Source organism: Lithobates pipiens, unplaced genomic scaffold (assembly GCF_037356315.1).
Source record: "Lithobates pipiens isolate NorthernLeopardFrog02 unplaced genomic scaffold, aLitPip1_a1.2 Scaffold_3, whole genome shotgun sequence".
NCBI classification, from domain to species: Eukaryota; Metazoa; Chordata; class Amphibia; order Anura; family Ranidae; genus Lithobates; species Lithobates pipiens.
Genome location: NW_027507790.1, coordinates 96,609,536 through 96,633,335, shown reverse-complemented (window position 1 = coordinate 96,633,335; position 23,800 = coordinate 96,609,536). Strand labels below are relative to the sequence as shown.

General features: G+C 43.8%; 1 protein-coding gene across 10 annotated transcripts in view; it reads left to right on the top strand.

The window, feature by feature from the left end:
• The window catches only part of TAOK3 (TAO kinase 3), a 401,409-nt gene that overhangs the window by 291,759 nt on the left and 85,850 nt on the right, over window positions 1-23,800 (top strand). For all 10 annotated transcript variants that reach the window (XM_077462074.1, XM_077462072.1, XM_077462066.1 and 7 more), the window contains one exon: window positions 22,657-22,893. In XM_077462074.1, the coding sequence (XP_077318200.1) occupies window positions 22,657-22,893 (237 nt within the window). The remainder of the gene's footprint in view (window positions 1-22,656; window positions 22,894-23,800) is intronic.

The following is a 23,800-nucleotide window of genomic DNA, read 5'->3' as shown; positions in this document are numbered from 1 at the left end:
GTCCTAGTCTGAACTTACAAGTTGCAGAGAAAGTTGATACCTGAAGAACGGGTGGATGTTATCTGTGTGTAAGGAATTGAAAAAAGACTACAGGAGTTAGTGGATATAAAAAGTCTACACACCCCTGTTAAAATGTCAGGTTTCAGTGATGTAAAAACACGAGTCAAAGATAAATAATTTCAGAACTTTTTCCGCCTTTTAATGTGACCTATAAACTGTACAGCTCAGTTGAACAACAAACTGAAATCTTTTAGGTGGAGGTAAGCAAAAATAAGCTAAAATAATATGGTTGCACAAATGTGCACACCCCAAGGCTGCATTGACACCTGCATTTGTACTGCAGTTTTGCCACAATTTTGCACAGCTCACCAATGTAAAAAGCTGAAAAATGCCTGTAATTCTCCCTAAAAAAGCTCATGTTCTTTTTTGAGCTTAAGGCGTTTTGCTTCAGGTGACAAAACGCTCAGATGTAAACAGGTGCCATTGAAAGGAATGGAATTTTGCTTGTTGGGTGTTTTTCAGGCATTTTTTCGTGCATTTTATGAGCATTTTATGAGCTGAAAACACTCAGGTGTGAATGCAGCCTTAAACTAATACTTTGTTGAAGCAGCTTTTGATTTCATTACAGCACTCAGTCTTTTTGGGTATTAGTCTATCAGCATGGCACCTCTTAACTTGGCAAAATTTGCCCACTCTTTGCAAAAACACCCCAAATCTGTCAGATTGTCAGGGCATCTCCTGTGCATAGCCCTCCTGATATAATTTTCCTCTGAGTGACCCTGTGAAGAGTGGAAGGAAAGGGGAAAAGAAAATGGGGCAGGGTGTAAATTGAGAGGTTGCAGGTAGAGCCCAGATTGCCACAAACCTTTTCAGTCCAAGATGAGCATAAGATGGTTCATAAGTATTGACAATATTCACATAGAACCATCTGGTCCTATGTTCCTCCGATATGTCCCAGAGCTCAGATGCTCAATTCTTTCTATATCATTCACTCTGGCAAACCATTGGGCAAGAGTCGGAGGAGATTGTTGTTTCCACATTGCTGGGATACATACTCTAGCTCCCTTAAGTAAATGTTTACGCAAATATTCATGGTACTTTTTCCTGGAAAAAGGGGTCAGGTTAAGAACTGCTGCGGGGTCATTGGATAATGAGATATCTGTGAATTTGTAAACAAATTGGAGGACTTGCTGCCAGAATGGACTGATGCCAGGACACTCCAAAAATTGTGCAAAAGTGTGCCCTTGTGGGAATCGCATCCTCAGCAACGATTGTTCCAATTGTGGGAATAATTTGGCCAGTACAGCTGGGATTCTATACCACCGTGTCACTATTTTGTAAGCTGCTTGCTGGTACTTACTACAATGACGATTTGTGGGTAAAAAGAGCAGAATTCCATCTTTATTTTGTTCTCTAAAAGTGACCTGGAGGTCTTTTTTACCATTTGGTAAGAAAGAGGGGTTCCGATTGCCCATGAAGATCTAGATTTCTGTATCAGGGCATCTCCCAGACAGAGTTCCTCAAATGAGTTGAGGAGCCTCTGAAAAAGATGTGGATTGGGTAGTGTTCTCAGGAAATGCGACAATTGGAAAGCTCGCCGGTGGTGCAGGAACTGGGACCTAGAGCCCATAAGCAGGGTCTTGCTCGAGGTCCAGCCATTTGTAGGAAGAAAATAGGATGCACGTAAGAGCTTCTGGGGCAAGTGGGTAGTAAATAACAAATGTATGAAAGTGGTGTTGCGCTCCTTAAATAAATATAGCAGTAAATATGTGAAGTACACAATGTACAAAAAAAATTAAAAGTGAATATTCCTACAAACTATAAACGCATGATTTAGCATCAAAAGGTGCATTCAATAAAGTGCATACAAGTGCTCGGGTAGATATATAATATATCCAAAGTGCACAGATTGCAGTGATGGCAGGATCTGCAGCGTGATTAAAAAACACTCAATAATCTAATATCAAAAGGTGCAACAAGGAAAAAATATATATATGACAATAAAATCATAAAAAAATATAAATAAATTATATAAAGTATATTCCACAGTCCGCATTGAATCATGCACTGCAAAAAAATATATTAATCCACTCTGTGTGCAAATATCTGGTAATCCCGTGAGTGAGAAAAAAATATATATAACAATAAAATTATAAACAGATTAACTATATTATATAAAGTATATTCCACAGTCCGTATTGAATCATGCACTGAAAAAAAGTCCACTCTGTGTGCAAATATCTGCTAATCCCGTGAGTGAATCGTTATTCCATAGGTGATAGCGTGCAAGGTGTCCACACACTGGTAGCAATGGCTACCTTACCTTACTGCTGTAAGGGAACAGCATATATCCTTTTGAGCAGGTGGTAGATGTAAACAACAATGGATGCCCCCCTCTCTCGGTCCTCAGTCACAGGTAGCATATGCATCCATAGGAGAAGAGAAAATGCTAATAGTGAAGTATGTAATGCAATCCGAACTTTATTTTTTAAAAGGACACAGTCCAGGGTACTCACATTTAGCATAAACCATAAATGCAAAAAACTTTACACGAAGCGACAGCATCAAACGAACGAGCAGGTAGTGTGTACTACGAACGTCACTTCCGGTATCCTCCTAGTTTTCCTTTTTCTATAATTACTGTGGCGCGAGGGTAATCTTTCTTTACAAGTGGGTAGTAAATGCTGTGTCTGACAGTCCTGGACTGAACGTGGGATGACTTATTGGTGTCATAGTGGGAGGAAAACTGTTGAGAGTGGAATGTTTATAAAATATTTCAGATTCAGACAAAGTGGGCCAATTAAGGGATGGTGGGAGAGGTGAGATGTATATAGTTTTCTTGCCCATGGAAGGCCCGGGATGGGTGCCTGTGCAGTGTCCTGTTCCAGGGAGACCCTTAATTTAGTGGCACTATGCCTACACCAGTCCACTAGCCTATTCATGTGGACTGCAGTATAGTAAAGTCCCTGGTCTGAGAAGAGAACCCTATTCCTCCCTTGAGTTTCGGTCAAAGCAGAAGTGTTCTGGGAAGTCGGGGGGCTTACCCCACCAGACAAAGTTAACAAAGGTGGATATCACTGAATGAAAGTATGTTTGGGGGATCCTAAAAGGCAAAGCCTGCATTAAGTATAAAAGTCTGGGCATCAAATTCCTTTATAGCGCATTACAGCTGCCGGACCACGATAAGGCCATATTGTTCCATCTTTCTAAATCGGTAGACAAGGAGAACAAAAATCATAATGCTACAGGAGATGGTCAGAGACTGGGGACATGGTACAGGAGATGGTCAGAGACTGGGGACATGGTACAGGAGATGGTCAGAGACTGCAGACATGGTACAGGAGATGGCCAGAGACTGCAGGCATGGATGGTACAGGAGCTGGTCAGAGACTGCAGGCATGGTACAGGGGCTGGTCAGAGACTGCAGGCATGGTACAGGGGCTGGTCAGAGACTGCAGGCATGGTACAGGGGCTGGTCAGAGACTGCAGGCATGGTACAGGGGCTGGTCAGAGACTGCGGACATGCTACAGGAGATCAATGCAGTCTCACTGTGCCCAGCAGCCTACCAGTGCCCGCCATGTAGCCTGCCTGTGCCTCACCAGCGCATATAAACATACACATATAAAAACGTGTGTATATATATATATATATATATATATATATATAACACACATAAACAAACACACACACACACACACACATAAACAAACACACACACACACACATAAACACACACACACACACATAAACACACACACACACACATAAACACACACACACACACATAAACACACACACACACACATAAACACACACACACATAAACACACACACATAAACAAACACACACACACGAACTTGGCAGTTGCAGCTCTACATTAATCTCCATGCTGGGTACTGCACTCTAGGGGGAGGCAGAGAGCACAGCACACACTGCTAGATGCCTCTCCTTTGCTTTCACTTTCACAGTAAACAGCATGCCCAGCTCCTGCACAGCCTATTTACACATCGGCTGAGGAGACATATGCAGCCACCGCTGTGGAGAGGAGGACTTTAGAGCGAGACCCCACAGGCTGACTGCAGCATGGGCAAGAGGGGAGGAGGAGAGCTAAAGACAGAATGACACCCCCCGTGATGGGCAGCACGGGGGGCGGGGCCAAGCCCAGCAGGCCCCACCCCATTTTCGGTACCAGTATCGGCGGAAATTCTCTTTCGGCTTTTTGGCCGAAAGGGCCATTTTCGTCCGATATGTTTCGGCGGCCGAAAATTTCGGTGCATCCCTAAAAGGAATGGTGATGGGGGACAGCCCGGTAGCATTAGAAACCACAAGGGAGTCAGTTAAAGCTGTTGACTCACGGTAGCAGTCAGGTTTGCATAAATGGCAGATATCTAAGACAAGATTGAGGTAGGCATACCAAAACATTTGAGGGTTTCAAAGAAAAAGGTCCAATTGACTGCCTTTTTGGCATCTGTAGACAGAAGCATCAGAGGGGTGTTGAGTTTCTTGGCTGATGCAATAATATTTAGGGTTCGAATGGTATTGCCTTTCTGGATTGAATAAGCCCTACCTGATCTAAGGGGATAAGACATTGCATGATGACATTCATTCTGGTTGCTTTGATTTTGGTAAATAGTTTAACGTCACAGTTCAAAAGACGGTAGCTGGCAAAATGTAGTGTGTCTTTGCCTGGTTTTGGAATAACAGAAATGCTAGCCCTTAGTATCTTGGAGGGGACACTCTGGCTGTCTGCAATAGCATTAAAGGCTTCTAGGAAGTAAGGCTTTGTCTGAGATTGGAAGGCCCTGTAATATGCAAGTGTAAAGCCACCCAGACCTGGTGCTTTCCCAGGCTGTGTAGCAGCTATGGCCGCTGCAAATTCTTCAGCCGAAAGTGGTTGGGATAAAGATTCCCATTCAACTTGCATAAGCATTGGAAGTTAAGCTTCCTGTAGGTAAGTTGGTATTTCAGAAAGCACAGTAGTGCGTTGAGAGGCCGTAGGAGTAGATCTCAAGTTATATCATTCTGAATAAAATTTTCAGAAGGCATCAGCTAACTCTGAAGTGGACTGTATTTTGGTGCCGGATGAGGTCAAAGCAGATTCAAATGATTTACAGTCTTGAGCTTTTAGAACTGTAGCTAACACATGGCCGCACTTGTTGCCAGATTCATAGTATGAGCGACGCACCCAAAGAAAAACATGTTTGGCTTCATAAAGGGAGTGTTCCCTGATCACTTCCCGCATTTTTTAAAGTTCAATTTCCAGGGCAGGGTCCTAATTAGCCAAATTAGCTCAGGCTGGACCTCTCCTATGGGTCACAGGAGTGCAGTTCATTTTGCACTCCTTTGATCCAGTTTCAGCAGAGAGCCGTCTGAAGTCCTCTCTCTGCTGACATCACTGGAATCTGTCCAGGCACCATGTAATCACAGCAGTAAACTCTGGATCCGCTAGGCGCCTGGACTGATGCCTGTCTCAAGCTGCTGAGAGACTGAAATGGCCAGACCCCACCCCTCCACAGCTCAGCGCTCCAGTGAGCGTGGAGGAGTAGAGAGGAGCACTGTTGATTGACAGTCAGCAGCTCTCTGCTCAGGGATCTGTGAGAACTGAGGCATCGGCGATGTTCAATCGCTCGGTTCTCAGTGCAGAGGCGGCGGGGGACAGATGCAGGATCAGACTGATGCTGCATCTACCTAGGTAAGTATAAATGGGCCAAAAAAAAATACTTCTCTAAAGACACTTTCACACTGAGGTACTGGCCGCATTAGCGGTAAAGCACCACTAATTTTAGCAGCGCTTTACCGTCTTAGCTGCGCTTTTCGGTCGTTAGCGGGGAGCTTTTAACCCCTGCTAGCGGTCGAAAAAGGGTTAAAGGCACCGCTGCCAACATGCTTTGCAGACGCTGGTCATTGATTTCAATGGTGGGGCGCTAATTACAGCGCTCCTGCACTGTCCGGAAGATGCTGCTTGCCAGACTTTTTTTTTCCTGTCCTGCAAGAGCACCCGCCCCAGTATGAAAGCAAAAGCTCCTGTAAAACACCTCAGTGTGAAAGTAGCCTTAAGTTTGTGCTCTCGCTCCAGTTTGAATAATTTATCAAGCCGGTCAGTCAGTGTTTTCATTCTGCATCGTTTGGCCAGATGTCAGTGTTTAATAAAGATCCCGCGGATAACGCATTTGTGTGCGGACCACAAAGAAAGGAGATTTTCTACAGATCCCGAATTTGTGGAGAAATGTTCAGTTCATGTAGTATGTCTGCTGCTGTTAGCAGTGACTTATTTAGACGCTGTATCTGTGTTCTAGAGTGTTGTTGGTGGAGTAACTTCTAATATAATCGGAGCATGATCTGAAATTGCAATATGACCTATTTCGGTCTTAGAGATTAGAGAAATAGTAGAATAATTGATGAGAAAGAAATTTGATTTGATTCTGGAGTAGGAGCCATGTAAGGGAGAGTAGTAGGTGTAATCTCTCTCCTGTGGATGGAAAATCCTCCAAATATCAACCAGTTGATGTAAGTGGAGAAGATCCTTGAGGCGCAGCCTGGATCCTCTAGGGGTGGAGGTCAGTTCCACAGAGGAGTCCTTGCGAGGATCAATGGTCATGTTAAAATCTTGTCCTAAGATAAGGGTCCCTTCTATGAAGGCTTCAAGAGTAGAAAGAAAGGATTCAAGAGCCGTCACTTGATTGGTATTGGGAAGATATACGTTCGCCTGTGTGAAAGTGCGGTAATACATTTTTTTCCTTTCAGCAAAAGGAATTTGCCCTCTGGATCTTCGTAGACGTTTGAAAGTTGCAAGGGGAGAGTCTTGACAATAAAAATACTAGTTCATTTGAATTTGGAAGATGGGGACAGGCTATGATATACCATCAGGAAATTGTTATTGTGCAGTTTAGGGATCTTATCCACTCTGAAGTGAGTCTCTTGGAGAAAGACCATGTGAGCCTTCAGTCTCCAGAGCTCTTTGAGACAACTAGTTTGTTTCTCTGGAGAATTTAGACCCTCGATATTCCAAGAAATAATCTTCATGAACGTGGCTGATGTGGCGTTAGGCTCTCGACACAACCTCAAGAGAGGAGGGGTGAAGAAGAGCTAACAGCTTCGTTACCACTAGAGAAAGTGGCAAAGGGATAGGGTGGAGCAGCGCTCTTCCTGCTGCAGCACTCTTTGGCTAGGTGCTGCAACTGGCCCCATTTACTACGAGAGGGCATTTGCAGCTGTTTGTATGAGTCCAACAGCGATCATCTCAGGTAATTGCTGTGTGGACAGTGAATACCTGTGGCTTCTGGCAACCTGCCCCTGCTCCCAACACAGAACTTATCATGGTGTGTCCTCCTACTTAGTGTGGTCAGTTTTTAATAGGTGAGTAAGGGGACTGCAGTAACACCAAGGATTTCACAAAAAGGAATACAGAGAAAATAGGATACTTTCTAATACAAGTACATGGTACAGCAGGCACATATCAGGAATATGATGTTTTAGTGCAGAGATTGCATAAAGATAAAAATCATTTGCGCCTCTTTAAGCACATGCAATCCAAAATGTATCATCCACAAACTGATTTTGAATTTCCTCCAGGTACGTTTAAGGTAGTCAGATGAGACTAAAATTTAATGATTTGGTCTCCAAACCAAACAATATGTCTGGTGGAAATCCAATACAGCTTACCATCCAAATGACACCATTCGTACAGTAAAGCATGGAAGTGGTAATATCCTGCTATGGGGGTGTTTCTCTGCAGCACGGGAGCCACGACGCGCGGCATTGCGTGGCATCTTCGTCATCGACAATGCCACGCTCAGTCCGCCTGCGCACCGCTGTCTACGGCGCATAGGTTTGGGAGATATTTCTTGGACCTACAGGTAAGACTTAATCTAGGCTTACCACCTGTAGGTCAAAGTGGTTTGTAAGGGTTTACAACCACTTTAAAACGTGCACTAGTAAATACGCTGTGTGCACAATTATTAGGCAAGTTGTGTTTTTAAGGATTCATTTAATTATTGATCAACTGCAGTGCTCTCAGTAAATCCAAGATGGTAATAAACGAAAGTAAAAGTGTGGTTTTGGCATTTTTAGGAGAATATCTGTGTGCACAGTCATTGGGCAACTATTAGGCCTCATGCACACTGGACATTTTTGAACGTTTATACAGCAGCTGTTATTTTGGCTTGAGATGTTTTTTTCTACAGTCAATAAACTCCCTATCATGTTATCCTATGTATCCATGCACACATAGGCTGTTATCAGCAGTTTTTGGCTTTAAAAAAACCCCCAAAACTAGTGGATTCTGAGAGGAGTTTTTCAACTGTAAAAATGCTCTAAAGTCAAACGCTGATGAATGTGGAAAAACTAAAAACCGCTATTACCAAAACGTGGAAAAACTCACTGCAAAGCTACTGCTGTTTTTATAACATTATTTTAACGTCCAGTGTGCATGAGGCCTTAGTGTGCAGAATTATTTTGCAACTAAATGAAAAACGTTACAATATCACTTGTTTATATTCATCTGTTAAAATGAAAATAATAAACAACTCAGAATTTACAAATAAACATTTGTGACATAAAAAAAAAAAAAAAAAAAATCATTGACCGATATAGCCACCTTTCTTTTCAATAACTTTCACAGACCTTCTATTAAAGGAGTCTGTCAGTTTCTTGATCTGTTGACAATAAACTTTGTGCAGCAGCAACCACAGCCTCCCAGACACTGTTCTGAGAGGTGTACTGTTTTTCCTTCACCATAAATCTCCCATTTTTAACGAGCCCACAGGTTCTCCATAGGGTTTAGGTCAGGTGAGGAAGGGGCCATGTCATTATTCTTTGATCTTTAAGGCCCTTACTGGTTAGCCACACAGTGGAGAACTTCAATGCATGTGATGGAGCATTGTCCTGCATTAATATCATTGTCTTCTGGAAAGATGCAGACTTTTTCCTGTACCGCTGCTTGAAGAAAGTGTCTTCTAAAAACTAGCAGTAGGTTTGGGAGTTGATTTTGACCCAAAAAAGTCTAACAGGCTCATCTTAATAATACCAGCACATACCAGTACCCACCAGTACCCCACCTCCACCTTGCTGACGTCTGAGTTGAAGTGGAGCTCTGTGCCCATTACTGATCCAGCCACAGGCTATCCATCTGGTCCATCAAGAGTCTCTCTCATCTCATCAGTCCATAAAACCTTTGAAAAAATCTGTCCTTGGATATTTCATTACCCAGTTTTGATATTTTAACTTGTGTGTCTTGTTCAGTGGTGTTCGGGTTTCAGCCTTCCTTACTTTGGCTATGTCTCTGAGCACGGAACACCTACTTCCAGATAGGTTGCAATTCTGGAATATGGCAGCACTGACTGGAGGATAATGGGTTCCTGGTAGCTTCACGTTTGAATCTTCTCTAATCTTTGTCAGTTAATTTGTGTCTTTTTGTTTTGTTTTTTCTCTCAACCTGTTTATTGCGACCCTGTTGACTATTAGCAACAAAACGTTTGGTTCTGTGATCGCTCCCCAATATCTTAGCAATTTCGAGTGTTGCAACCCCCTGAAAGACTTTTTTTTTTTTTTTTTTTTTTTTTTTTGACTTTTCAGAGTCGGTTAAATCTTTTTTTTTTTTTTGCCTGAGGAAAAGAAGCTGCCTAATAATGATGTACACCTTTATATAGGGCCACACCCTCCCTCATTACATAAATACACTTCGCCTGATATGCCTAAATCCAATAGGCATTCAAGTTTATACAGCTTGGAATTGGAAAATATGCATAAAAATAATGATTTGTTCAAAATACTCACTTGCCTAATAATTGTGCACACAATGTATAGCTGGATAAAATAAAAACTATCTTCATTTCAGGCAGAAAAGCAACAAAATGTGATTATTTTAAAGGGGAGTGATTTTTTTTTTTTTCTAGATTCACTGTAGCTAGCCAGTGACTTATCTCTTGTATTAGGGTGCCCCCACTCTGGAAAAGAACCACAGGGGACACCTTTTGGATAGCAGCATTGTCAGTCTGAGGGGAAAGTGAGTGTTAACTGTACCTGCAGATTTAGATACACTAACAAACTGAAGCCAAACTCCAGCTTACACTAAAATCAGCTACTGCAAACCTTTTTTTTTTTTTTTTTTTTTTTTTCCTTTTGGTATAAAGTTTTACATGAGTAAATAAAAGCTGATCATTGTAAGCACCTCTGACCCAGGGGTCAAGTGCTGGGGAAAAAAGTGTGGGAACTCTCACCCAAGATCCACTCCCCCACCAAAAAATAAATAAATAAAGGTACGCTCATATGCATATATATTTCACAGAAAATACAGTACATTTATTGTAAAGTGCCAGTTTACAAATACAAAATAAGTTAACTTGTCAAACAGAATAATCAACACAATGGGTGATGATCTTTCCCTCGCAGGGAATTTCTAACACAAATACACCCTGTTCCAAATTCAAATACAGCAAATTAGAAAATATCACACAAACTGGAATAACGTTGCCCTTGCCTGCAAGATTATCGGCAACGGATCAAAAAACTCACGGATCGGATCATTCCTTGGATCTGAGTCACAGATCAGATCTTTTTTCGGATCAGCAAATAATAATTGAATTTGCAAAAACCTGTGAAAAATGTCACCACCATATAGTCCCCACTGCAATATACATCTCCCCTACTGTAATATCCACGTCATCTCCCCCAATAATATTTTGGCTGAGCATGGATGGGTATGGCTGGGTATTAGCAGAATATGTATTGGCAGGGTAAGTATTGGTAGGGTATTGCAGAATATTGGCAGGATAAGTATTGGCAGGGTATTGCAGAGTATTGGCAGGGTATGGCAGATTATTGCTGGGTATTGCAGATTATTGGCAGGGCATTGCAGGGTAAGTATTGCAGAGTCTTGGCAGGGTAAGTATTGCAGAGTAAGTATCGGCAGGGTATGTATTGCAGAGTATTGGCAGGGTATAGCGGAGTATGGGCGGAGTATGGGCGGAGTATGGGCGGAGTATGGGCGGAGTATGGGCAGAGTATATGCAGAGTATGGGCAGAGTATATGCAGAGTATGGGCAGAGTATATGCAGAGTATGGGCAGAGTATATGCAGAGTATGGGCAGAGTATATGCAGAGTATGGGCAGAGTAATGCAGAGTATGGGCAGAGTAATGCAGAGTATGGGCGGAGGGGTAATGCAGAGTATGGGCGGAGGGGTAATGCAGAGTATGGGCGGAGGGGTAATGCAGAGTATGGGCGGAGGGGTAATGCAGAGTATGGGCGGAGGGGTAATGCAGAGTATGGGCGGAGGGGTAATGCAGAGTATGGGCGGAGGGGTAATGCAGAGTATTGGCGGGGTATTGCAGAGTATTGAGTAATGCAGAGTATTGAGTAATGCAGAGTATTGGCAGGGTAATGCAGAGTGCTAGTGACTAACCTGGTTTACTTCTCGCTCGGGAGAGAACTGGGTAGAGGGGAGGGAGGAGACAGTCCGTATGCCAGCGGCGTGTCTGCCGCTGGCTGCGCTGGAGGCCGCATGCGCACTGCCCACTGACTCCGTGCGTGCCCACGTGTACGGCCGATGTCATGTGACCGGTTGCTAGACGCGGAGCGGCCCTAGCCTAGCAACCAGTCACTGACTCGGGCAGCAGAGGAGCGGCGGGCTGCGCACGAGCGGCGGGCTACTCGGGCTGCTAATGGGAACGGCGTACCCGTTGTGGAAATAGTACGGGAACGCCGTTCCCATGCGTTCCCGCAGGACTCGAGCCCTGCTCTGACCGTTTTAAATGGTTTGCCTCATCCTTTTAAACTGAGATATCTGGAAGAGAGCGCTTCTTTTTGAAAAACAGACTTACTGTCTCTAGATCAACAAATTAAAATAGAAAAGAGGGTCTAAAAAACGAATGCAGCCATCACACCTAAGAATTGATTAGCTGCAATATATTTGCATTTGGATTTAAAACTGCTTTAAAAGCAAGAAAGACTTTTGAGGGTGGATTAGAAAGTCGGGAAGACCCCAACACCCAAATTAAAAAAGTAGAGGTTGCAGAGACCCTTCCTCCTCTCAAACGGGAGTTCAAGGGATTCTTTAACAGATGGCCAGGGATAAGTTACCCATTAGTCCCGGCAGGTCCGACTGGACGACAGTCGAATGGAAATGGACAGGCAGTCTGTTTCTATCCAACCGCCCCATAGAGAACAGCGGGGTTGTGTCACTCTGCATAGTGGAGCAGACACAGACCTGTCGCCCGCCTGCTCAGCAGGGATCAGCTGAGAAATTCCCCCCCCCCCCCCCTGAGCAGACGGGTCCGTTTGACAGAGACCTCTCCATCTGAAAGTATTTGTGTTTGTATCATTTGACTTCCCTTTTTAGATTATAAGCTCTAACAAACAGGGCCCTCTAAGCCCTCTTATATTGAATTGTATTGTAACTGAACTGTATCCCTGCATTTTGTAAAGCCATGCACAAACTATTGGCGCTATATAAATCATGTAAAATAATGGTAAAATCGGGAACTTTTTTTTTCTTTATCTGGCCCACAGATTTAACCACTTGCTTACTGGGCACTTAAACCCCCCTCAGTCCCAGACCAATTTTCAGCTTTCAGTGCTCTCACATTTTGAATGACAATTACTCAGTCATGCAACACTGTAACCAAATGATTTTTTTGTCCTTTTCTTCATACCAATAGAGCTTTCTTTTGGTGGTATTTGATCACCTCTCGGTTTTTTATTTTCTGCGCTATAAATGAAAAAAGACCGAAAATTTTGAAAAAAAATGAATTTTTCTTCGTTTCTGTGACAAAATTTAGCAAATTAGCAATTTTTCTTCATAAATTTTGGCCACAATTTATACTACTACACATCTTTGGTAAAAATAACTCAAATTTTTGCATATTATATGATCTGTGTGAAATTTATAGAGTCTACAAGCTATGGTGCAAATCGTAAAGATTTGCAAAAAAAGATCACATCTGATGTACTAAGGCCTATCTCCATTCTTGAGACCCTAACAAGCCAGGAAAGTACAAATGCCCCCCAAATGACCCCTTTTTGGAAAGTAGACATTCCAATGTATTTAGTAAGAGGCATGGTTAGTTATTTTAAGTTGTCATTTTTTCCCATAATTCTTTGCAAAATTACGATTTTTTTTTTTTTTTTTTTTTTTTCACAAAATTTTCATTGTAATAGCTTATTTCTCCCACACGGAATGTGCATACCACAAATAACACCCCAAAATACATTCTTCTACTCCTCCTGAGTATAACGATACCACATGTGTGAGACTTTTACACAGCCTGACCACATACAGAGGCCTAATTTTGAAGTAGCACCTTCAGGCATTCTAGGAGCATAAATTACACATTTCATTTCTCAACCACCTATTACAGTTTTGAAGGCCCTGGAACACCAGGGCAATGGAAACGTCCAGAAAATGACCCCATTTTGGAAAGCTAACACCCCAACGTATAATCTATGAGGCATAATGAGTCTTTTCAATGGTTCATTTTTTTCCAGAAGTTTTCGGAAAATGTGGAAAAAAATGAAAACGCATTTTTTTTTACACAAAGTTGTCCGTTTATAAGATATTTCCAACGCATAGCATTTACATAGCAAAAATAACACCCCAAAATACGTTCTACTACTCCTCCTGAGTATAACGATACCACATGTGTGAGACTTTTACACAGCCTGACCACATACAGAGGCCTAATTTTGAAGTAGCACCTTCAGGCATTCTAAGAGCATAAATTACACATTTCATTTCTCAATCACCTATTACAGTTTTGAAGGCCCTGGAACACCAGGGCAATGGAAACATCCAGAAAATGACCCCATTTTGGAAAGCTAACACCCCAACGTATAATCTATGAGGCATAATGAGTCTTTTCAATGGTTCATTTTTTTCCAGAAGTTTTCGGAAAATGTGGAAAAAAATGAAAACGCATTTTTTTTTACACAAAGTTGTCCGTTTATAAGATATTTCCAACGCATAGCATTTACATAGCAAAAATAACACCCCAAAATACGTTCTACTACTCCTCCTGAGTATAACGATACCAAATGTGTGAGACTTTTACACAGCCTGACCACATACAGAGGCCTAATTTTGAAGTAGCACCTTCAGGCATTCTAGGAGCATAAATTACACATTTCATTTCTCAACCACCTATTACAGTTTTGAAGGCCCTGGAACACCAGGGCAATGGAAACGTCCAGAAAATGACCCCATTTTGGAAAGCTAACACCCCAACGTATAATCTATGAGGCATAATGAGTCTTTTCAATGGTTCATTTTTTTCCAGAAGTTTTCGGAAAATGTGGAAAAAAATGAAAACGCATTTTTTTTTACACAAAGTTGTCCGTTTATAAGCTATTTCCAACGCATAGCATTTACATAGCAAAAATAACACCCCAAAATACGTTCTACTACTCCTCCTGAGTATAACGATACCACATGTGTGAGACTTTTACACAGCCTGACCACATACAGAGGCCTAATTTTGAAGTAGCACCTTCAGGCATTCTAAGAGCATAAATTACACATTTCATTTCTCAATCACCTATTACAGTTTTGAAGGCCCTGGAACACCAGGGCAATGGAAACGTCCAGAAAATGACCCCATTTTGGAAAGCTAACACCCCAACGTATAATCTATGAGGCATAATGAGTCTTTTCAATGGTTCATTTTTTTCCAGAAGTTTTCGGAAAATGTGGAAAAAAATGAAAACGCATTTTTTTTTACACAAAGTTGTCCGTTTATAAGATATTTCCAACGCATAGCATTTACATAGCAAAAATAACACCCCAAAATACGTTCTACTACTCCTCCTGAGTATAACGATACCAAATGTGTGAGACTTTTACACAGCCTGACCACATACAGAGGCCTAATTTTGAAGTAGCACCTTCAGGCATTCTAGGAGCATAAATTACACATTTCATTTCTCAACCACCTATTACAGTTTTGAAGGCCCTGGAACACCAGGGCAATGGAAACGTCCAGAAAATGACCCCATTTTGGAAAGCTAACACCCCAACGTATAATCTATGAGGCATAATGAGTCTTTTCAATGGTTCATTTTTTTCCAGAAGTTTTCGGAAAATGTGGAAAAAAATGAAAACGCATTTTTTTTTACACAAAGTTGTCCGTTTATAAGATATTTCCAACGCATAGCATTTACATAGCAAAAATAACACCCCAAAATACGTTCTACTACTCCTCCTGAGTATAACGATACCACATGTGTGAGACTTTTACACAGCCTGACCAAATACAGAGGCGCAACATGCAAGAAACACCGTCGGCGTTCCAGGGACACATAGCCTGCACATACCAAGAATTACACCCCCAAATACATTATGCTGAGCAAAGGGTAAAGAAAAGATTACCTGTGGTTTTAGAAGCGCAGTTGTCCACAGGAGGATATCACTGGTCCAGGCAGCAGGCAGGGACTTGGTCAGCAACGGCGAACACAGTTTTTCAGGCAGCAGGCAGGGATACTGTCCATATTACAGTCCAGGGTTAGTGCAGAGATGTCAGCAGTGCCAAAAATATTGGTCCTGGTAGTAGGCAGGTCCTTGTGGTGTGGTCAGTGCGGCATGATGGCAGTAAGTCCTACAGGCAGCAGACAAAAGTAGAGCCTCGTTCAGGACAGAATGGGGATAGGGGTAGAGGCTTCTCCCTCCCAAATCTCTTTGAAGCCTCCGAGTCTCCAGACCCTAATCTAGGAATAAGAAAACAAAGAAAATTGTTTTCTTCTTCCAGAAAAACTATACTGGAGCCCCTCACATATGTGAGACCCCGTGTTGAATCCCGCTAGTCCAGTTGCAGAATACAAGATCAGTCCAAGAGGCAGGCAAATATCGTGGTCAAACAGTCCAAGGTCAGTTCCAGATCAGGCAGAGATATATACAGAATCGTTAGACAGAAGCATGGTCGAATAACAGTCCAGGGTCAGTTCCAGATGAGGCAGAGGTATGTACAGAATCGTTAGACAGAAGCGTGGTCGAATAACAGTCCAGGGTCAGTTCCAGATCAGGCAGCGGTATGTACAGAATCGGCAGGCATAAGAGTGGTCAAATAACAAGCCAGGGTCCGTTACAGAGCAGGCAGTGGCATAAGGGGTGTGAAGGTGTATGAAGGCAGGAACTGAGGATTATGTTTACCATACTTCACTAAAAATTTATTGAAGTATGGTAACGCCGAAAACAGTCGCCTATACAGAGGCCTGGTTGGGAAGGACATTGTGCACAATAATAAGATGTGTCTCTTCTGACTCCTGCTTTGGTACACACCTTACATCTTTTTTGGCGTCTTTTGCCTGCTGGTGTGGGGGGAATTTTATCCGGAAAGTGGCGCTCGGAGAGTCGACTTACAACGTCTGATCTGATATTTTCTGGTGGGCCGTTTGGGAAAATAAGGGCTGTGAAAACTTCCTCCTGGTAGCCAAAGAAACGTTTGGGGTTTTGGGTGGCGTTGCTGTAAATTACATATGAATTGTAAATGGCCAATTGAAAAAAATAAATTACTACTTTTTTGTACCAATGATATGTCCGTCTTGAGACCAGATATGGTTCCATCATTTGGTCGTTGAAGTCGACTCCTCCCATGAACAAATTATACTCTGAAATACATTTGGGTTTCTTTACGGGGCCATTCCTTCTGGGGATTTCTACGAAGGTATCGTTGTGGATAGAAGACAACATATACACATCCCTTCTGTCCCTCCACTTCACTGCCAGAACCTCCTTGTTTCTTAGACTTGCGGTTTCTCCTTTCCGCAGCTTCTTGTTCACCAGACTTTGAGGAAAGCCCTTCCGGTTCTTTTTTACAGTGCCACATGCTGGCGTCTTCTTCCGGTGAAGGTTGTGGAACAGGGGCAGAGATGTGTAGAAGTTGTCTACATAGAGGTGGTAGCCTTTATCCAGTAGGGGGTATATGAGGTCCCAAACAATTTTTCCGCTGGATCCCAAATAATCCGGACAATTAGGGGGCTGTAGCTGGGTGTCCTTCCCTTCGTACACCTTGAAGGAATATGTGTACCCTGTGGCTCGGTCACATAATTTGTAGATCTTCACCCCATAGCGGGCCCTTTTGCTGGGCATAAATTGCTTCATCCTAAGCCTGGCACTAAATTTAATAAGGGACTCATCCACACATATGTGTTGGTCCGGGGTAAACAATTTGGGGAATATTTCAGAAAAATAATTTAGTATTGGTCGAATTTTGTAAAGGCGGTCAAAATTTGGATCATTTCGTGGAAGGCATTGGGAATTGTCACTGAAATGTAAGAACCTCAGGATCATCTGATACCTGGTTCTGGGCATTACCGCGGAGAAGAGCGGTGAGTGGTGGAGGGGGTGGGTTGACCAGTAGGTACGTAATTGTTTTTTTTTGTTGAGTCCCATATTAAATGTGAGGCCTAAAAAAAGCTTGAACTCCTCCACCGTTAGGTCTCTCCATTCGTAGGGACGGGCATAATAGGAGGTCGGATTTTGAAAAATAAATTGTTGTGCATACAGGTTGCACTGGGCCACAATTGACGCCAACATGTCCTCCGTAAAAATTAAATTAAAAAAATCGATGGGGCTAAAATTCTCCGTGTCCACCTGGACTCCTGGCTGGGCGGTGAAAGGGGGAACATTGGCCTCTCCTGAATTAGGAGGAAGCCACAAGGGGTTCTGAAGGGCATAGGGAAGGCCAGCATGGCTCCTAACCCTTTGGGGCTGAGATGACACCCCACTGGTACTTGGCCTTTCTTGCTGGGGCATTGCGGTGCTGGTGGACGGCATTGCGGTGCTGGTGGACGGCACTGCGGTGCTGGTGGACGGCACTGCCTCACTAGAACGCCTTCGCTTGATGGGCCGGATATCTTCCTCCTCGGATTCATCAGTCAGTGTTTCACTGCTGAGGACTGGCTCATAAGTTACGTCTTCAGAATCCGAATCCGAAAAGGAATCGGAAGAGGAGAGCTCCCCGTTGCTCTCGTCGGCCGCGGAAATAATTTGGTACGCCTCCTCAGCGGAAAAGACGCGTTTAGCCATTGTAGCACTGATGGGCACTGATGAGGTGGCACAGATGGGCGTTTTTGAGGTGGCACAGATGGGCGCTTTTGAGGTGGCACAAATGGACACTGATGGGTCGGCACAGATGTGCACTGATTTATTGCACAGATGTGCAGATTTGTTGCACGGATGTGCACTGATGAGGCGGCAGATGGGCACTGCTGAGGCGGCAGATGGGCACTGCTGAGGCGGCACAGATGGGCACTGCTGAGGCGGCAGATGGGCACTGATGGGTCGGCACAGATGTGCACTGATTTATTGCACGGATGTGCACTGATTTATTGCACGGATGTGCACTGCTGAGGCGGCAGATGGGCACTGCTGAGGCGGCAGATGGGCACTGCTGAGGCGGCAGATGGGCACTGCTGAGGCGGCAGAGATGGGCACTGCTGAGTCAGCACAGATGGGCACTGCTGAGTCTGCAGATGGGCACTGATAGGTCGGCACAGATGTGCACTGATTTATTGCACGGATGTGCACTGATAAGGCAGCAGATGGGCACAGATGGGCACTGCTTAGGCGGCACAGATGGGCACTGCTTAGGCGGCACAGATGGGCACTGCTGAGGCACAGATGGGCACCGATTGGTACAGATGGGCACCGATTGGCACTGGCTGGCACTGGCGGGGCACTGGCGGGCACTGGTGGTGCACAGGTGGGCACTGGCGGTGCACAGGTGGGCACTGGCAGGGTAGATCTGGGCACTGGCAGGGCACTGGCAGGGTAGATCTGGGCACTGGCAGGGTAGATCTGGGCACAGATGGGGTTTTTATCAGTTTACTGTCACTTTTACACTCACAAACACCTTCGGTCTCCTCACACGCTATCGCTGTGTGAGGAGACACGTTCGGCAATGGGTGATGATCTCATTTGTTTACATTTGAGATCATCACCCATTGGAGGAGGCAATCGCGCTGTAAACGGCCGCTGTGATTGGCCGTTTACAGTGATCTGTGATTGGCTGTGTACAGCGGACACGGCCAACACAGATTTTCCCCGATGCGCGCTCCCGGGAGCGCGCGGGGAACTCTTAAAGGGGACGACGTCAATAGACGTAGTCCCGGAAATTGAGATCCGCGCTATACACGTCTTTTTACTATAGCGCGGATCTCAAGTGGTTAAGCCAAATTTGTTGTCAAAACTCTTTTAAGACATCATACATTGCAAAAACAGATCCCTTCAATGTTTTTCAAGAACTATATACGCTGCCTTGTTTGCTGTGCTTTTCTCATGGACCCCACAAATTGTACCCAGACATCTCATTGCAATAATTAAGGTGTGGGGGAGGAAGGCCATTTCTTTTTGTTTTTTTTTACCACCTTCTAACTGGAGATGGAGAATTATGCAGTGGAACTTTTTAAGGATCTATGCACTCTGGCAGAAAAAGTGGCATAAAGAATTGCTCATAGTAGGTTGTATTGCACAAGAGTTTAGGACAGTTTATGGGTATTTTGCTTTTATAAGATTTTTTTCTAAAAGATTCCCCTCTGCTCATTTTTCAAAGTACACTTGAAAAGACCCAACGCTCCGAAATGCCGCATTTAGGTATGTTTGTGAGCGTTTAGGCTTTTTTTCCACCGGAAAACTCCTCTCAAAAATGCACTAGTGATGGTTTTTGGGGGGGGGGGGGTTTCTGCCTCTAAACTCTCCTCTTGAAATATGCCACAAACACCCTAATGTACTTGGAGACATAGGATAACCTTGAGCTGTTTCTACAGGAAAGAGAAGAAAAGCAAAACTTCTGTAGAAGCGTTTAAGCCCAGTGTGCATGGACCCTAATTCAGACAGTTTGTGCAGTTGCCTGTCTGACAGAAGCTGGTCCCATGACCGGACATGCTGGAAAACCAGCAGTCTATGAGAGTGACAACCAATGGCTGTGAGTGCTGATCATATAAGATTTTTTTTGCACAAAAAAAGTAAAGATGCTGTACACCGGCTTAGAGTGTTAGGGTTAATGGAGTTTCCATGCTTAGGTTAAGATTAAATGGTGTCGGTGGAAGCAGTGTATAAACACATATAGAGATCATTATTGTTTTTCAAATATCTATTGTTCTCAAAGATGAGATAATGAAAAGGATCTCTTAAAGTTAACTTGTCATGAAAGAAATATGGGGCTTTCAGTGCTGACCTCCATCTAAAAAAAATGCTAGTTACTTTGCTGGTATATCAACTATCTCCTTAAGTTTAAAGCCCAACTCGAGGCAAAAAAGCTTGTTTCCCCATGCAGTGGGGCTGTGCCATCACTGCACACGTTAACTGCTAGTTGTTTTTTAAGGGTAGAGGAGAGCGGGGATATACTCACCTGATCCTCCCAGCTAGGGTTGTCCTGATACTTGGGATGATCAATGCGGAGGAAGTTATAATCCCCAATCTCCCTGTGTGGCTTTCATTAAAGCAGCTGACAGCCGCTTCTCCTCCCCTCCCCTCCCCTCTGCGGCTTTCAGCTGCTTTAATGAAAGCCACTCAGGGAGAACAGTGATTATTACTTCTCCCACCTCCACACCGATTATCTCTGAGTGTCCCCTGTATGCTCCTCTGTGGGCTCTTCCAGTCCACTCTGTGCTCTGGTTCCCCCCCCCCTGTCCTCCTACGTTCCCCTTACATGTGCTCCTCTGGTCGACCCATCCCCCCCCTCGTTATCCTCCGCTCCCCCTGTCCCATATCTTTCAGGATGGAGAGCGGAGGAAGGATGAGCTGGTAAAGTTGTCATTTACTGGCTCCTCCCTTTCTGAATGCACAAAGTCAGTGATCACTGACTCTGTCGATTCATAACTGAGCATTGTAAACTGTTTGCGATGCTTCTGTTTATGGATGTCTCCTGTCCTCAGGTTCAGTGCAGCTGAGGCTGCTGAAAAAGGGACTGGGGAATCTCTATCCTCAGTCCCCTTTCCATGTATCAAAGACCCCTAACATCTCACCAAAGCCCCCCTCCCCCCCCCCCCAACAGGGTTTAATAAAAAACAAACTAAAAAAACATTGTAATAAATATTTTAAAGTGAAAATTATCTTATTTTTTTTTTTTTACGTCTTCTCTCTTCTCTCTCTCTCTCTCTCTCTCTCTCTCTCTCTCTCTCTCTCTCTCTCTCTCTCTCCTCTCTCTCTCTCTCTCTCTCCTCTCTCTCTCTCTCTCTCTCTCTCTCTCTCTCTCTCTCTCTTCTCTCTCTCTCTCTCTTCTCTCTCTCTCTCCTTCTCTCTCTCTTCTCTCTCTCTCTCTCTCTCTCTCTCTCTCTCTCTCTCTCTCTCTCTCTCTCTCTCTCTCTCTCTCTCTCTCTCTCTCTCTCTCTCTCTCTCTCTCTCTCTCTCTCTCTCTCTCTCTCTCTCTCATATATTATAGAGAGAGCGATATTGTAAAAAATAAATAATTACTGACACTGTCACATGACAAAAATATTGGTAATCGGTATTGACGAGTATTTAAAAAAAAAAAAAGCAGTATCGGGACAACCCTACTCCCAGCTCAAGACCAATCCTGCACCGCAAGCTCCAGCGGACAAGAATAGTGACGTCATCAAGCCCAAAGAAGGCTTCGTAGGCCATTATAACTAAACAATAGTCTCCTATCCATGTGAAGCCTCCCTTTTGTCAAATGGATATATTGTGTGCAATGAATGCTTGTATGTAGCTTTATTTGTCAGGTTTTCATCTTTCATGTTGTCTTAAACATTTCTTTCTTTAAACACAAATACGACTGAAATTTGATTTCTTAAACTTTAAGGCCTCTATCACACTGCAGTTTACATGCAGTGGCAAGAATCGGTGGATTCTTGCTGCCGAAATGACCAGGGCATGAGAACAATAGCAGGTGCTTGGCCTATTTAAACGAATGTCAGCCTGTCACCGTAACCGTCACTGTTTGCATGTAGCCACACATAAAACATTTACCTACAGTTCTGGATGGGTGTCCAAGCATGGATACAGTCAGCTGCATCCAGGCTTGGACATCTGTCCCTAACCACAGGTAATCACTTTGTGTGCAGCTAGATGCGAGCAGCTGTGGCCGCTGTCAGTATTCTAAATAGGCTGAGTGCTATTCACATGTCTATATGATATGGAAATACTGCCTATCCACTTTTAAAGAATGTTACCCCAACATTTCATATTCCTGATGTGTCTGTTGTATCATGTACTTGTGTTAAATAGTATCCTGTCCCCTTTGTGTTTCTTACTTTGTGTGAAATACCTGGTGATCCTGCCAGTCCCCTGCTTTTCTATTTCAAATTGACCACGCTAGGCATGAGAGTACATCCTTCCCTGCATGCTCAGTTTTCTGCCTGTTTTGAGAGAACAGTCTGCCTGTCCTCCAATGGCCAAGACTTGAGCTGACATGTACCCCTGCATGATATATAACACACACAAATGTTGCCTATTTCTATTTTGAACTGAATGGGTTGTTTTGCAAGGTAAGGGTTTGCATATACTTTAATTAAATTACCTACATATATTTAAGGTTTGAATGCAGAGATGGTTTTCCATAGCTAGCAGTTACACCCTCTTTCTTGCATAGCACATAAAAGGTAAATGTGCTTTCTATCATTCGACTTCTTGATTTTCGTACTTTGGAAAATGAGTGTTAATGTTTTGGTTTGCTGTAGTCTAATGTGAAACTTGGCTGTGTTCATAGGTTACAAGGCAGATCCATGAGCATGAGCAGGAGAACGAGTTGCGGGAACAGATGTCAGGATATAAGCGGATGCGGCGCCAGCACCAGAAGCAGCTGATCGCCCTGGAGAATAAGCTGAAGGCTGAGATGGACGAGCACCGCCTTAAGCTGCAGAAGGAGGTGGAGACTCATGCCAACAACGCGTCCATCGAGCTGGAAAAGCTTTCCAAGAGGCAAATCGTAGGCATGGATAAAGAGGTAAAGAAAGTACCGATCTAGGAAACCTAATTGTGCAGAAATCTGTTATCAAATATCTTGATCCCTGTAACACCCAGCATCTACAGAAAAGGTTAACACGTACACGTGGGTTTTTGAGACTTTAAAAAAAAAAGAAAAACTGCAGTTCCTATAATAGTCAACTAGATTTAATCTTGTACTTCTCTGAATTTAGTAAAGTGAATTCAGATTGTTAGTGGGTTATTGCAGTTGACATGAGTGCTTTGCACTTCCCTCCCCTTGTGTTACCACATGTAGACAAGTGTGCCCAATTTCAATTTATACTGAAAATCTACTTGAATTTGAGTATCCAGCAGTTTAAAGCGGAGGTCCACCCTAAAGTGGACCTTCCGCTCATCGGAACCCCCCCCGCCCCCGGCGCCACAATTGGCACCTTTCAGGGGGGGGGGGTGCAGATACCTGTACAGTAAAGGGTATCTGCACCCACTTCCGGGATAGCTCTCTGCGGAAAGGGGCGTAGATTACGCCCCTTTCCGCAAGTGCCCCGCTGCCTGCTGGGAAACACACAGATCCCAGAGGCAGCGGGGACCGTCCTTATTGCGCAGCGCGACTCGCGCATGCGCAGTAGGGAACCAGGAAATGAAGCCGAAAGGCTCCATTTCCTGATTCCCATACCCAAGATGGCGGCGGCAGGACCCGAGAGACGATCTAGAGATCGGCTTCGGGTGCCGACATCGCGGGCGCGCTGGACAGGTAAGTGTCATTATTTTAAAAGTCAGCAGCTGCAGTATTTGTAGCTGCTGGCTTAAAAAAAAAAAAAACGCGGAGTCCCGGCGGACTCCCGCTTTAAGTGTAGTGGGTGTCACATAATGATTATCACATGGCCCTGGTTTGAAGACCCTAAGCAAAAATATTGTCTCTGCCATTT